The 15,569-nt window shown below is 45.6% G+C and overlaps 1 protein-coding gene across 1 annotated transcript; it reads left to right on the forward strand.

Moving 5' to 3' along the window:
• Positions 1-252: 252 nt before the first annotated feature.
• On the forward strand, positions 253-11,469 carry LOC137773685 (zinc finger protein 500-like). The gene is made up of 2 exons (XM_068558544.1): positions 253-375; positions 10,196-11,469. Exon 2 carries the CDS (start codon positions 10,205-10,207, stop codon positions 10,499-10,501), a length of 297 nt encoding a protein of 98 aa, XP_068414645.1. The 5' UTR covers positions 253-375; positions 10,196-10,204; the 3' UTR covers positions 10,502-11,469.
• Positions 11,470-15,569: the final 4,100 nt, after the last annotated feature.

The raw sequence follows: 15,569 nt of genomic DNA on the forward strand, positions 1-15,569 counted from the left end.
AGAGTTAAGGCCAATGAGCGCACACACCGTAGGGAGGCGGAGAGGCTGACAGCGACCTGGATGAGCACCCACTCGCGTTTCCGGACTGAGCTGAAGCCTTTGTCTCTATTCATCAACCAGTCCTGCTTCCTACGTCTCCTTCCGGCCCCCAAGCGAGATCCTCTCCCGTCAGGCTCTCCGGTGCCTCCCTGGGGCCCGGATCTGTGAACCCCGGAGAGCCCAGGGAGGAGGTCAGGCTGGGGGACCCGGGAGCCATCTGCTGGTGGGAGTCCTGAGTGCAGGCTGGGGAAGGGAGATGCGCGGGGGAGCGGTCTGCCCTTTAGCTCGGAAAACAGGCTGCCCAGGGAGCCCAGGCACCAGTTTCCCTGTGGGCCGGTGAGTTTTCCTCTGGGCTTTTGTCGTCGTTCTCCTCTTTCTCCGGCAGCGCTTCACCCTGCCTGCGCGGCTCCTTCTCCCTCCCCAGTCACCTCCTACTTCCTTCTGCAGAGTGAGGGAAGGAGGCTTCTTCCGGTAGCAGGCGCCGCCAGGGCCAGGGGCACACTTTTAGAGGGTGGGCCCTCTAGGGCTTGGGAAGTTAAGGAAGGGAGGGAGAGTCAGGGGGGAGAGGCTGGGAAGAGAAAGCCTTAGCGAAAGGCAGGGTGGGAGGTGACAAAGAGGGCCAGGAGAAGAGCAGGATGTGAGAGGGGAGGTAGCTCTCAGGGGTCAGGTTCAAATCAACTACCCTGTGTTTGTCCTCCACAGACTGACCACGGCATCCATGTCCTCTGCAAGTAGGGCTCAGGGGAGAATGCGGCCTCTTGCCTTCCCCCTTGTATCTTTGCTTTCACCTCTTCCTCTTTCCTACCTCTGTGGTGACTGTGTGTGTGTGTGTGTGTGTGTGTGTGTGTGTGTTCCTTTCCCTTTTTGCTCTTTGGGCCAGTACTCAGCCATCTCTTTCCCTTTGCTCCATCTCACAAGCCTGACCCTTTCAGTTTTCTCTGAACCACAGCTTTGACTGAAGTCTTACGATGAAACCAGGCGAGAAGGATTCATTCATTTTTGTTCATTCAGCACGTATGTAGGGACAAGAGCACAATGGCCAGAGAACTTGGCTGGGCCAAAGGAGACCTAAGTTCTAATTCTGGCTCTGCCACTAGGTAGCTATGTGACCTTGGGCACATTTAAATCACTCTATGCCTGTGTTTTCTCATCTTCCAAACGATGGGATTGGACCAGATGAGCCCATTTTTCTGCTCAAATGCCCTAATGACTCTATGATGCTGTGATTCTGTTTATTAAAGAGTGCCGGCCATTTAATTCATTTGGGACCATTTTCTCTTCAGGTCACTCTGCCTTTATCTGCTCCTCATGCCATCCTCCTCTCTGAGTCTTTGTGTCCTGCTTCCCCTTCATGTTTGAATGTCCCTTCTTGTCTTTCAGCCTCTTATGGGTCTCATCCTTGGGCTGTCATGCCATTCCAGGTGCTGCTGTCATTTGAGGAGGTGCCCGTGCATTTGTGCCAGGAAGAGTCGGGGTGTCTGGACTCTGCACAGAGGGCCCTCTGCAGGGATGTTATGTAGCAGAACTACAGATATCTTACTTCTGTGAGTGAGACTTCCTATCTCTTCACTTTTTCAGAATTCTTCTTCATTAGCAGTACATGATTTTCAGTACTATTCAGTGAGAGCCTCCCCACCAATTCTGACCCCCAATGGGGTACTGATTGATGTTGGAGTGATCTGAAAATGCAGTATGTTTTTGGCCAGTATTACTCTCAAAGAACTTTCTGGAAACTGAAGGTATTTATATGGGGCACTTAGAACGTGAGTGATAGCTCCATATAACTCTTTCTAGAAATCTAGGCTCTTTTAAGTCTAGACTCAACCTCTACTCTCCCCCAAATGCATATAACATTCCTTTCTCTCCATTACGTTTTTATTACAAAACATTTTTATTTCCTAAATAGTACAATGAGATGTGATGAGAAATCTAGCTATACCAATGGGCTGTGTAAAATAAAAAGGCCTGGGAATGGGAGACATGATCCTGGTTAGGGAGATGGAGATTTCTGGGTCAGTCCTCAGGTGGTATTCTCATTCCCTTTATGGGCATGACTTTTAGTGGGTGCTGTGAGGAGACTGAGGTTGTGTGGCACAAGGAAGCTCAGAGCCATAACAACTTCAATCAGTTCCTTGGTTTACCAGTCCAGTATTTTCTTTCTTATATTGATATCAAGGTTATAATAGAAGGATCTAGTTTATTTCCATCACATTTTCCTTTATTTCAAATCCCAAACTTCCCCCTCAATCCTCTATGGGCTGAGAAATGGAATGTTGCCTGTCACATCAGTAAACGAAGGATGTCACAGTCATCAGCGATTGCAGCCATGCGGCTACGCCAACGGTGAGCTGGTAAGCCCTGAGGAAAGTCAGGACGTGAAAACACAGGATACTGGCCCCAGAGAGCTGAGGTGCATATCAAAGGAATGATTTCAGTGAGCCCAGACTCTTGCCTCTTCCCATACATAGAAAAATGCTGAATTCCTTAACTTGACATATCCAGTTTTTAAAAAAATTAACAATACTCTTTTGTTCCTACTACCTGCTCTTTGTTGCAAAACTCCTATAGATCCTAGTTCTCCCTTCGCCTCCTTGGAGCAGTTTTCTCAGGGTTACTTGAGATGCTGCCTCCCGGGCTTGACGTCCTAAAAATTTCCACCGAATAAAACATAACTCTCAACTTTTACGTTGTGAATATATTTTTTTAGTCGACAGGGTTTGCCATCAGTCATCCCCACACCTTACAGTTTGGGGTGGGGCGTTCACAGAGAAATAAGACAAGGCCCATGCCCACTTGGCTGTTACCTTCCTGTTGTCATGACAAGAGAAAAACCACCCGTTAAACAAAGAAGGTCGAATGTGCTCAGTGTCAAATGAGTGTTTTAGAGCGTTGTGCATTTGATTGGACCAGTGCCAGTCTGTGAACTGTTATCAGTTTGTGATGGGATAAGTACATACATTGAGAGAAAGCATTTAGAAACTTTTATAGCAATTTGACATTGCCACAGTATCCAAGCATGTGGCCAGTGGGCCCATCTCATTGACCGAAAGAACAAAGCAAAACAAAACCTCTGGTCCTTCACCACAGATAGTCTGAGAAGCACTGGTCTAGAGAATAAGTGTTATGCGGCGTGGGATCGTCAAGGATGGCTTCATGGGAAGCAAGGTGGAACTTGAAAGATGGGTAGGAAAAATAAACTATGGAGAGGGGAGAAGCAGAGAAGGTATTCCAGGTGGGAAGAAGGGGATAGCAAAGACTCAAAGGGAGGTGGACTTACTGGACACTGGTAAATAGACTAGTCTGCCTGGTTAGGTTAGGGTAACATGAGACGGTGGAGGTGGGTACAGAAGTTGGTGTTAGACATGTTGAATGAACGACATGGCCCAAGCCTACCGTTGCAGCTAGCCTCAACACCCAGGACATTGTGGTCCAGCGGCAGCCATTCTAGAATTTAGAGAGTGAAATGGGACCACATATAAGTAGGACATATGAGAGGTGAACCTAAGTTGGTGGAGGGGCAGTAGCTCAAAAGCCAAGGTTAGACAAATTGAATAAGGACTATTTGAATTTTGTTTTTTAGAGTGTCAAGGTACAGAGAACGTAGGGCATAGTAGCTGTACATAGCTCAGTAAGGAATTTTTGATCTTCCGATTGATCCAATAGAATTCTTGTTTCCTAAAACTGAGCTGACCTCACAGCTGGAGCAACGTGAGGAACCATAGATTCTCGATGTCCCAAGACCTCCTGATCTGGGGCTGATTCCAACCTTTCTTGCAGGTGAGAGGGCTGCATCCAAGGTATAGTAACTGAGCAGAAGGGAGGGTTTCAATATTTGGAGAAGGGATTGTGTGAGAGGGAAATCAAATTTACTCTTTACTTTCTCTTCCATAGTCATATATTCTCTTACCAGTCTACACATCCATTTGCTAATTTCTTTTTTTTTTTTTGGAAATTCAACTTTGCCAAGCACAGTCTTTTGCCTTTTGCTGCTCCCACCATTGGTCCCTGCTCTCAAAGGCGTTTGCCACGTAGACCTCCTCACCCTGGAATTGTCACTCTGCATCAGTGCCTTATGCTGCTGTCAACTTAAAAAAAATGCACAACATGAGAGTTGTGAGTTAAGTTTTATTTGGGGCAAAATGAGGACTGCAGCCCGGGAGACAGCATTTCAGATAGCTCTGAGAAACTGCTCCAAAGAGGAGTTTGGGGGGGAAGGTCAATATATATGTGATTTTGGTGAAGAGGGAATACATGCAATCAAGCACATATTTTTGCAGAAGTTCTCGTGAGGGTTACTGCAAGTCATGAGGAGCAGACGTCACCATGAAGGAATTTAGTGCTTTTCTAGATATGAGGAGATGCAAGAATTGGGCTCATAAAATCAGCTCCTGAAAATATCTACCTGTTCTGCCAGTTTTTCTCAGAGCACAGGGTGCCTCATTCCTGATCTCCACCCTGAATTCCTTTCAGGGAGTGTTGAAGGTCAGCAGCTGCAGTGGCACCTGATTTAATCCTTGTAGAGGTAGATGGCAAGTGCCAATTTGTAGATGACACTGCCCATGTGGCTTCTCATCTGCTGGGTTTATATGCAACTTATAGCTATTGATACCGAGCAGGACCCTGTGGGGCTCCTGGGCACAAAAGCCCTCCTGTGTCCCCCATTTCTTTGATTACAGGAAATAGGTTTCATTCAGCCTCCACAACCTTCTCTGAGTTCCAACGGGTAGGTTCAAACAGTTGTTAATCAGGGAAGGGAAGGGATGCGGAGACAAGGGAGGAATAATGCAGCCCTGGGGCAAGGTCCTGGTTCTCCCTCAAGGGATCCACACAACAATATCTTTGAGCTGTTTTGCAGATACTGAAGCCCCCACCAGGTGGGAGAGGTTAATGGTTAACACGGTACGCTGCCCACAAGCACGTAGATCCCAGACCAGCTGGAACCAGAAAGTTGATGCTGACTCCCACTTACCTCACCACCAACCAATCAGAAGAAGGTCCACGAACTCATCACGCCCTCTTTGAACCATTACTATAAAGCTCCCCACTATGCCCTCCAGGTTGGGACACACAGTTTTGAGGGCATTAGCCTGCTGTGACTCCCTTTGCCTGGCAAAGCAATATTTCTTTTCTACTTCACCCAAAACTCTGCCTCGAGATTTTGTTTGTTTGTTTGTTTTTGTTTTTGTTTTTGTTTTGCCTCGAGATTTAATTCTGTGTCCGTGTACAGAGGCCGGATTCAGTTTCACTATCTCTGAGTCCTTTAAAAGAGATTCATCTGTCAGTACTTCACAGTTCTACCATCCAGATCTTATTGTATTCTAATTCTTGATCTGCTCAGGCAGCAGGAATTTATGGACATTACTGTGTGCTGGAGCTGTGCACTTGCTCAGCTCTATCAGCGTGTCTTGAGAAAGATATTTGGAGTATGAAGTTAGATTTGTTCCAGGGGTGTAAGGGAGATGCACTGATTTTTTTTTTTTTTTTCTGATACAAATGTGATGCCTGTTCATTGTATAAGAATTGCAAATACAAAAAGTGTAAGAAGTTAAAAACCATCCCACTACCCAGATACAACTTCTTTCTACATTTTGGAGTATTCCTTACAGACCTTTTAAAAAGTTAGTTCAATATAGGTCTAGAGACAATGTCTGTCTTTTTAATGTAGCCCAAAATGTCTCTAAAAATGAGAATGTCAGAGTGACAGGAGGGTACAGTGGAACCACAGTCAATTTCTGAGGTTCTTTGAAACAAAGTGTCTACTAAGATCAGCTCTTGGATTTTTAATTTTTTTTGACAACGGTGGCCAGTAATATTTTGATGCTCAGTTAAGCTTGGGGCCATCTGGTTGTTATATTCCAAACACTATATATTTTTTGACATTTTGGAGATTTTTTAAAGCCCACATATGTTAGCTTGGATTGAGTGTTGGAAGAAATGTGGGAAAAGTTCTTTCTATTGTTAGAATATGGAACCAGAGAGGCCTGATGTTGTCATTGACAGGTGATGTGGTGATGAGACTTGGGGACGGAGCGGGTACACTCTGGTGTCTTCAGCACTTCTTGGCTCCCATGGGTCACTGGCAGGAGTGTGGCAGGCTCACTGACTTGTCACACATCTGAGATCACGTTGAGTGAACAGTGAATATAGATTATCCTCCTTTATAGTATGTGTGTATACATGAATCTTTTTGTGCATGTATTTGTGCCTCATGCTAAGGAAGAGAAGGTCATGCATTTGATGACTTTTTATTTTTAAATAGCTAAAAACGTACACAGACCATAACCTAGCCTTATCATTGCCCGCTAGCCTACTGAGAGAACTCTGAGTATCTCATCCTTCCTCACAGAGTTCATCTGTATATGCATGTCTCTCGGTGTATATACATGTTTATAATTGTATAGTTATATGTGTGTTTGTGTCTCATTTTTTCTGTTTGTTCGTTTGGGAGTCCCATAGCTCATGGATAGGTTTAGAGGAACTCAAAACCAAATTATACATATTCATGTAGTAAATGGAGCCACTTTCCCATTCTTCATGCTAATGGAAGGGAACAACTGGAAGATAGCCCAAGGTATGAATAAGACAAAATAGTAAAAAATCGCAAAGTAGTTTCTATTTGCCTTTGAAATGTGGTTTATCTCTATTTTTAAAGCAAACTCACCACATCAGCCCAAGGTTTTTTTTTTCCCCCCAGCATTTCTGAACATCTCTTATCTCAACACGTTTCAACTTCCTGCAACAGTATCCGCCTAAGTCTTTTTAACTCTAGGGTTTTTCTCTAGGCCCTATTTCAGAATTAATGTGTTATTATTTTCACATATTTGTTCCTTTACTTATTTAAAGGAGATTTACAGTGGATTTCTAATTTCCAAGTAAAATCCTAGGCTGTAAGAACCATCAATTGAGAGGAGAGGTGACATAGTTTGACTGAGCCTAAAAGTCCCCAAGATTCTACTTCAGAAGTTGAAGGGCTTGCCTCCCAGTCAAATCCATTTCTCTTTTCTTGAATTTCCTGTGCACAGTACATCCTGAAGGACTTTGACCTAGATTTTCCCATGGGTAAGCAGCTCTCTGGATGTGGTTACATCTGTGCAGCTGCCAAAGGTGCTAATCTGGGAAGCAGGCAGCAAGATGGAGTAGCAGGTGCTGTTTGCATTTCCTCAGTTGCTAAGTGGCATTTTATAAATGCTGCTCCACTGGAGGGGTGTGTGTGGTGAGGACTTAAAAAAAATGCGCAACGTGAAAGTTGCTAGTTAAGGTTTTTTTTTTAGTTTTTATTTATTTATTTATTTTTGGCTGTGTTGGGTCTTTGTTTCTGTGCAAGGGCTTTCTCCAGTTGCGGCAAGCGAGGGCCACTCTTCATCGCGGTGCGCGGGCCTCTCACTGTCGCGGCCTCTTGTTGCGGAGCACAGGCTCCAGACGCGCAGGCTCAGTAGTTGTGGCTCACGGGCCCAGTTGCTCCGCAGCTTGTGGGATCTTCCCAGACCAGGGCTCGAACCTGTGTGCCCTGTATTGGCAGGCAGATTCTCAACCACTGCGCCACCATGGAAATCCCACTAGTTAGGTTTTATTTGGGGCAAAATGAAGACTGCAGCCTGGGAGACAGCGTTTCGCATAACTCTTAGAAACTGCTCCGAGGAGGCGAGGGGTGGGGGAGCCAGGTTATATAGGAGTTTTGTAAAGCAAAGGGCAGGTAGTCTGAACATCAAAAGATTATTGTTAATTAAAGAAAACCAGCTATCTCAAGTTAAGACATTTAGTGCTTTTCTGTGCAGGGGAAGATGCAAGAGTCTGGGCTCACTGAAATCATTCCTTTGATATGCACCTCAGCCATCTGGGGCCAGTATCCTGTGTTTTCACACCCTGAGTTTCCTCAGCGCTCACCGCAGGGAGTGGCTGCAGTCTGACAGCTGCTAGATGGCGGGTATTCTTTTCAGCCCTGAGTTTCCTCAGGGCTCACTGGCTCACGTTGGAGGGCTGCAATCGTTGACGACTGTGACATCCTTTGTTTACTGATATGGCAGGAAATATTCCGTTTATAAACATTCCATTTATCAGTGCGATGATTATAAGAACCCGGAGCAGACAACTATGTGTCTCTGTCTCCCTGTAGCATCGGGCACATTCCCCTGCCTTACCCAAGGTGCTGGGTAGTTGTCCATTATGTGATTGACTGACCCCACTCCTCTCTGTGCCAGGCCTCCCATCCTCTGCTTCTCCCGAGGGACACATACTCACCCCTCAGAATTCTGCTCCACATTCGGAATCCAGGTTTCTCCTCAAGGGCAGCCCAGAGTCTGAACTAGGTGTTCCTTCTTTGAGCTTCCCTAAGACCTTCTGCTCATACCTATCATAGCCTAGTTACTCTCTCTATTTGTTAAATTTTATTTTTTAATATTTGTTTTTGGTTGAGGTATAATTAACATAACACTGTATTAGTTTTAGGTGTACAACGTAATGGTTTGATACATGTATATATTGCAAAATGATGACTACAAAATTTAGTTAACATCCATCACCACACATGGTTACATATTATTTTCCTTCTGCGGAGAACTTTTGTTTTACTCTCTTAACTTTCAAATGTACAATATAGTATCATTAACTCTCTGTAGTTTTCTGAACATAGTTATAACAGCTGCTTTGAAGTTTTTGTGATAATCTAACATCTGGGGTCCGTAAGAGACGGTTTCTACTGACTGTTATTTTCTTGTATATCTGGTCACACTTTCCTCTTTCTATGCATATCTCATAATCTTTTGTTTATTACTGGATATTTTAGATAATTATGCCAATCTGGATTCTGATCCCAAGGGTGGCATTTGCTGTTGATTGTTTATTTGTTTAGTGACTTGCCTGGACTAATTCTTGGGGCTCTCTTTTCCTGCATTATTAGCCACACTGTATTAACATTTTTGTTTTCATTTTTAAGACTTGTTTCTTAGAGATCTCCCGGGATCAATGTAGCTTATTGGTTAGCCAGTAATTGGTTAAAGGTTGTGCTTAAACACTTTGAGCCATTAAGTCTTCCATCCTTGATTGATGGCTCTATGTGGCTTGGAGAACACATTCAAAGTTCAGGCAGTTTGTATATCTGTCTTGGCTTTTACTTTCTGTGTTTGCAAGGCCTCATGTTCAGCCCCAGATGAGTATCTTGCTCCTATCTGCAGCCTTGTGTGTGTGAAGCCTTCAGATCATGAGGGACATGTAGGATCTTACCAAGGCCCACTTTGGGTGTCTTGTTCTCTAGATCTCCCTGTTAAATTTCTGGCTGATCTGCAGGTTTGTTGCTGTCCTCAATCAGTATATAGATCTCAGGCTAGATGAGAACATGGTCTTCCTGATTATTGGCCACTAAGACTGCTGTTATTTTGACAACTCCCTGGGCACAGAATATTCTCTGTTCTGCTCCAAATAAAGTCAGCCCTTTCCCTGCTGATCTTCATGGCCTGCCCCTTCCTTGGCAGGATTTTGGGGCCAGACACCTGGGCAAGTGATGGGAGCAGCTCCAGGTTAAAATGACACAGACCCACGGTTCTTGCTAAGGTTTAGGAAGTATTCTTGAATAAATACTTCTCAAATTGTTGGATGCATTTGGTCAGTTTCTGGAGTTCTTGCATGGTTCTTTTGGACAAATTTGTCCAGGTTTTAATTTTTTTGTTTTTGTTGTTGTTGGTAAGAGTATTTGCTGAGTGCCTGCCTCACTCAGATACTTTAGAAGTTCCCCTTCACCTCACCCTCCCCAATTCCCAAATAATTATGAGTCAAACAGAATGAGGAAATTAAACCTACTAAAACCAAGTAGAAATAACTTTATATTTGTTTTCTTTTTGAATTGTCTGAGTTTCTGGTGAGAAGCCAGATCATGGAGTTTGAAGTAACCATGGACACCCTGAATGTGTGCATCTTTTATTCCTTTTACTTTCTCAAGTGCTCCATTCAGCACATATTTATTAAGTAGCTTTGTAATCATACTAACAGACCTGTTAAGTATGTCTTGATTCTCTCATTTTACAGATGAGGAAGAAGGCTTAGAGATACTGAGCGATCTGCTCAAGGCGTCAATCTTAGCCTCAGTACTAAGGCACAATCTGCTGGTTTACACTGCAGTCCATTTCCACCCATCTCTAACCCTGGCTTCTGCTTTCTCCCACAGGTGACATGCATGAAACCCCTGCCCCGCCCAGGGAGGGCTGCGAGGCAGGGACTCCTTTCCCCAGCTCTGCCCAGTGGGGATGAGGTCTCCGGGGAGCCTTCTGACAAGGTTCTCTACTGGTGCCCTTCAGACGGCAAGCAACTGATCCCCTGCACTGCCATTGATTGTCCCTGGAGACCCTTTTCTGCTCCAGACCCTCCCAAGCCTTACCAGTGCCTGCAGTGTGGCAAGGACTTCAGCCACCTCTCCAAATGGAACCTCCAGCAGCGCAGCCCCAGGGACGAGAAACCTTTCCAGTGTCCATAGTGCAATCAGCGCCTGAGCTGGAGCTCAGACCCGAGGCACCACCTGGGCAGGCACAACGGAGAGCCTCCCTTCTGGTGCGCGCTGTGCGGGGAACTCTTTGGCCGCAGCTCATGACTACTCGTGCGCCAGCGCGTCCACACGGGCGAGCAGTCCTACCGTTGCAGAGTGCCGCAGGTGTTTCTGTCTTGCCCAGTGTCTGGTCAAGAACCGGCGCATCCACAATGGCGAGAGGCCCTGCAAGGGCGGGGATTGTACTAAATGTTTCAGCCAGCGCGCCAACCTCGTTCCGCACGGGCGGGTCCACGTGGGCGAGAAGCCCTGCAAGTGGCGGGATTGCGCGCGGAGCTTCAGCCGGAGCTCGCACCTCATCCCGCACCGGAGGGCGCACGCGGGTGAGCGTCCAGGTGGCTGGGGACGGCTGCGACAAGAGCCTCAGCAGATGCTCGCGCACCGCAGGGTCCACTTGGGCGAGAAGCCCTAAAGCTGCGGTGTGGGCGGCAGGAGCTTCAGGCAGAAGACCAGCCTCATCCCGCACCAGAAGCTGCATGGGGCGGACAGGAGGCTGGGGGTGACACTTTGCGGCCTGTCCAGACCAGGGACCGAAGCCTGAAGCTCTTACCTGGGGCTAAGCAGAGGTGACCCATTTCCAGGAGCCTAGACCTCGGCTTCGTCCTTTCTCAGTGGGAATCGTCAAGGGAAGATTTGGGGCCCTACTAGAAACGGGGGTGAAGTAGGAGAGCTCAAGTTGATTTTCTTTGGTCAGCATTTCCAGGGATCTAGTGGCCCTCAGGCAAATCCCTGGGATTGCATGGTGACTAAGTAGGGCTTTTAAGCAGGCCTCTGTCCTTCCTTCCTCTTCAGAGTCTCTGCCATGCCTCCCAGAAATGTAGGAAATCCCAGAGAGCACCAGACAGCTGATCCCTGGGTTCTCGGGTCCCCGGGGAATGATCTGGGAGCAGAAGGCATGGAGCAGGAGAATGACAGGCGGTACGGGGGGGGGGGGGGGGGGGGCGGGGGGGTAAAACCTCTGTATAGTTTTCTCATCCAACTTATTTTCTAGGGTTTTTACTCCCATTTGTTAGTCACTCATTGGAGCCCCTGGTCTACCTCATGGGAGATGTTAAAAGAGGGAGGAGAAGGTGGCCCCCTTTTGAAGAGGTCCCCCTGTCATGTTTCCATCCCCCCAGAATGACCTTCTGAGCCCTGCAGCTCGTGTCCTCATTTGCATCAGCCCATCATCAACTTGCTCTCTCCTCCCTCCTCCCAAATCTTTGCTTTGCAGTTGATGTGTGCCAAAGTTCTGAACGTTGGTGGTATGGGGCATGGTGTTTTCTTTACAGTTGAACTCTGCCTCACTGGTAGAATTTCCTGCCTAAGTTTTACATCAGGGCAGGATGTGGTGGGAGTCTGGGTGACTAGAAATTAAAAAAAAACAACAAAAAAACCCCAACCAAACAACACTTTTTGTCTTTCACACAACTCAAAACTGGGGGTGGAAGCCAAACCCAAGGGTGATGGTGGTGGAGACTATTGATGGCCCAGCTTCTTCTCAGCACTTCATGTTTCCTGGTTGAAGAGGTGTCAGAGGTAATACGGTGAGGGTGGAAATACCGTTCTTTTTTTCTTTTTTTAACTTTTTATTTTATATTGGAGTATAGTTGATTAACAATGTTGTGACAGTTTCAGGTCTTCAGCAAAGTGATTCAGTTTTGCATATACATGTATCTCTTCTTTTTCAAATTCTTTTCCCATTTGGGTTGTTACATACCATTGAGCAGAGTTCCCTGTGCTATACAGTAGGTCCTTGTTGAGGAAATACCATTCTTTGCTCAGTCCCCCAACTGGAAAATCAGACTTTCTGGAGGTGAAAGTTATTACCAAATTCCACTGGATGCACCTCCTGGAGGTTGGTGCTTCTCATATGTTTTTTTGTGCACCAGCTTTTCCCTTCAATAAGGTGTCTTTTCACTGGAAGAAAATTATTTTTAAGCTTCTGGTTGGTGGAAGCCAGCATTTCTCTTTCTAGATGAATTATTTGGACCAACCCCACTTTCCTGTGCAGTCTTGGGAACTGGTTTAAAGTAATTGTTTACAGATACTTTCATTTTGACTTTCTAATTCTCCTTAACTTTTCAGGAGCCCACCAAGTTCTGGGCAGAGGCCTTTCCCTATAGTGATGCAGATACAGTGCACTTAAGTTAAAAATGCCAGAATGGGGACTTCCCTGGTGGCGCAGTGGTTAAGAATCCGCCTGCCAGTGCAGGGAACACTGGTTCGATCCCTGGTGGGGGAAGATCCCACATGCCACGGAGCAACTAAGCCCCTGCACCACAACTACTGAGCTTGCACTCTAGAGCCCGTGAGCCACAACTACTGAGCCCACATGCCACAAGTACTGAAGCCCACGCACCTAGAACCCCTGCTCCGTAACCAGAGAAGCCACTGCAATAAGTCCGCACACTGCAACGAAGACCCAATGCAGCCAAAAATAAATTAATAAATTATTAAATAAATAAAACAAAATAATGACTGGTTCAGTAGCATCCTCCACCAGTATGACCAGTCATCAAAAAAAAAGGTCAGGATGTCAGGATCGGTGTGTGCCACCGTGTGGCCATGGTGGAGAACTGCATCTTCAGTGTTCTGGAGAGCAAGCCCTGACCCTGAAATATCGTAGCAACTATCCCCTGAGCTAAGGTCTAGGGTAGTAATTTTAGTCTTTAAGCTGCGTTTTACCCACGGAATTCCTGAGTCAGTAGGTCTGGGAGGCACCTGAGAATTTACATTTCTAAGTTCCTGAGAGATGTCGTTCCTGCTGGTTGGGGGACTGCATTTTGAGAACCACTGTCCTAGTGTAATGAAAAGCCAATAGTTTTGAGCTCTTAGCTCCACCACTGCAGGTTCCCACCCAACTCCAAATCAAAGGTGATCCGGGTGTTCCGGTCTGTACAAACTGTGTGGAAGAGGTGGGGGTAATCTGGTCCATGTCCCTGACCACAAGGGGGCGCGCTATAAAATTATCTGTTGCCTCATTAGGTCATCAGGAAAAGCTCAGAGAGGTGCTGGGAAAGGAGAGCCCAGATGAGGTCCGGCTTACCCAAGAGAAGCCTTATTGTTGACTGGGGCACACTGGGACATGGACAAAGTCGAACTTGGCCACCTTTCCACCCTTCCGGACGCTTCCTTTTTGTTTTGGCTTCTCCACCTGTCTGGGTTCCAAGTCCTGAGGCATCTTGCTCCTAGAACTCTATCTTAAGCTGTAAATGAGAAACGATGCAAGTGATGCACCTTTTCAGAAATTCCTGAAGTAAAAAATTATCTGTGATTCAAAGGGAAGGGCTTTTATGAGTCTTTAAGAGTGCATTTCAGGCACCTTGTCAGGCCATTGTGTTAATGTTTTTAGTGCATGTGCCTGGTTTGCAAACCCACCACGATGTTGGGACTGCCTCCTAATAACACCACAGATGCTGATGAGACTTTCCCCTCTTTGGGAGATATCACCCAGACACCGAGCTGAGGGCCTGTGTGAGATACTGCAACCTCAGATGATATTTTCTAGATGGGACGCTGGTTGCTTAGATAACAGCACCCAGATATGGTGAGCATCCATCAGAAAGACGGGGAAGAAGGCACACTGGATTTGGGGAGCAGGTGTCATTTGGTTTGCTTCCTTAACCTTGGGTGAAGGTGGACATTGGCCATCCAGAGATCTCTCCAATAATTGGCTCCTCCCTATGTCTTTTCCTTCTTTTCTGATGAGTACATGCATGTCTGCTCTCTGCTAGAAATCTCTGTGTGAATAAACAGAAACCTGTCTGCTTGAATTCTTTTAGATCTGGGGTCATAGTTCTGAATTTAGAAACTTGCTGCCTATTTTGAGTGGTATTTGCCATGGGAACCAAGTGAACAAACTTATATTTGGCCAGGATTAGTGTAGTTCAATATCCCTTGGTAGCAATGGTGGGGAGGGAGCATTCACCATGATCTTTCGATGTGGACCTTTTTGTTTTAAAAGTCTTTATTGAATTTGTTACAATATTGCTTCTGTTTTATGTTTTGGTTTTTTGGCCCCCGAGGCATGTGGGATCTTAGTTTGCCGACCAGAGATCAAACCCACACCCCCTGCATTGGAAGGTGAAGTCTCAACCACAGGACCACCAGGGAAGTCCCCACCATGATCTTCTTTTTGGTTCTTTATGTGAGAATCAGCCACAAGAAGCAGAAAGTCCTTGGGGAATAGGCATGGAATAATGGAGCTCGAACTTGACATAGAGCTCATTTGATTCAACCCTACTGTTTACTGATGATGAAGTTGAAAACCAGAGAGATGGTGAAAGGAGTCTGCACCGGGTCAAGAGTTTAGTAGTTGAGGGGAGATGTTCACCCAGGTCTTCAGTCTTAACCCAGGCTTTTCCTTTCAGCTATCCCATCTGCTGTCTTTTGCATGCTCATGACCCTAGATCTTGCTCCAGAAAAACTTTAACAAGCTTTACCTATTATGTACAAAATAAGGATGAGGTAGACTGCACAAAGAAAATTGTAGACTAGAAAAAATAAGGTGAAGTCAGATATCAGACGAGTATTTCAAAAGTACACTGTGAGGGAATGTACATTTCCTGGAAATGAGTTACAAATTTGGCTTTAAGTTTACTAGCTGTCATGCAAACAGGGCAAAGTGATTACGTAGTTTCTTAAAAAGTTAAACAAACACTTTCCATATGATCTAGCTATTCCACACCCTAATATTAACCGAAGAGAAATAAAAGCATACAAAGACTTGCACATAAATGTTCAGAGCAGCTTTACTTGTAGTAACCAGAAACTGAAAGCAACCCAAATTTCCATCAATAGGTTAATGGATAAACAAATTGTCATATGACCATATAATGGAATAACAATCAGCAATAAGAAGGAATGAGCTGTTGATACACACAACATGGATGACTCTCAAAATAATTGTGCTGAATGAAAGAAGTCACAAAAAGTGTACATACTTTATGATTCCATTTATGTAAAACTCTAGAAAAAGCAACATAATCTATAGCCACAGAAAGCTGATCAGAGGTTG

This window comes from Eschrichtius robustus, chromosome 12, assembly GCF_028021215.1.
Source record: "Eschrichtius robustus isolate mEscRob2 chromosome 12, mEscRob2.pri, whole genome shotgun sequence".
NCBI classification, from domain to species: Eukaryota; Metazoa; Chordata; class Mammalia; order Artiodactyla; family Eschrichtiidae; genus Eschrichtius; species Eschrichtius robustus.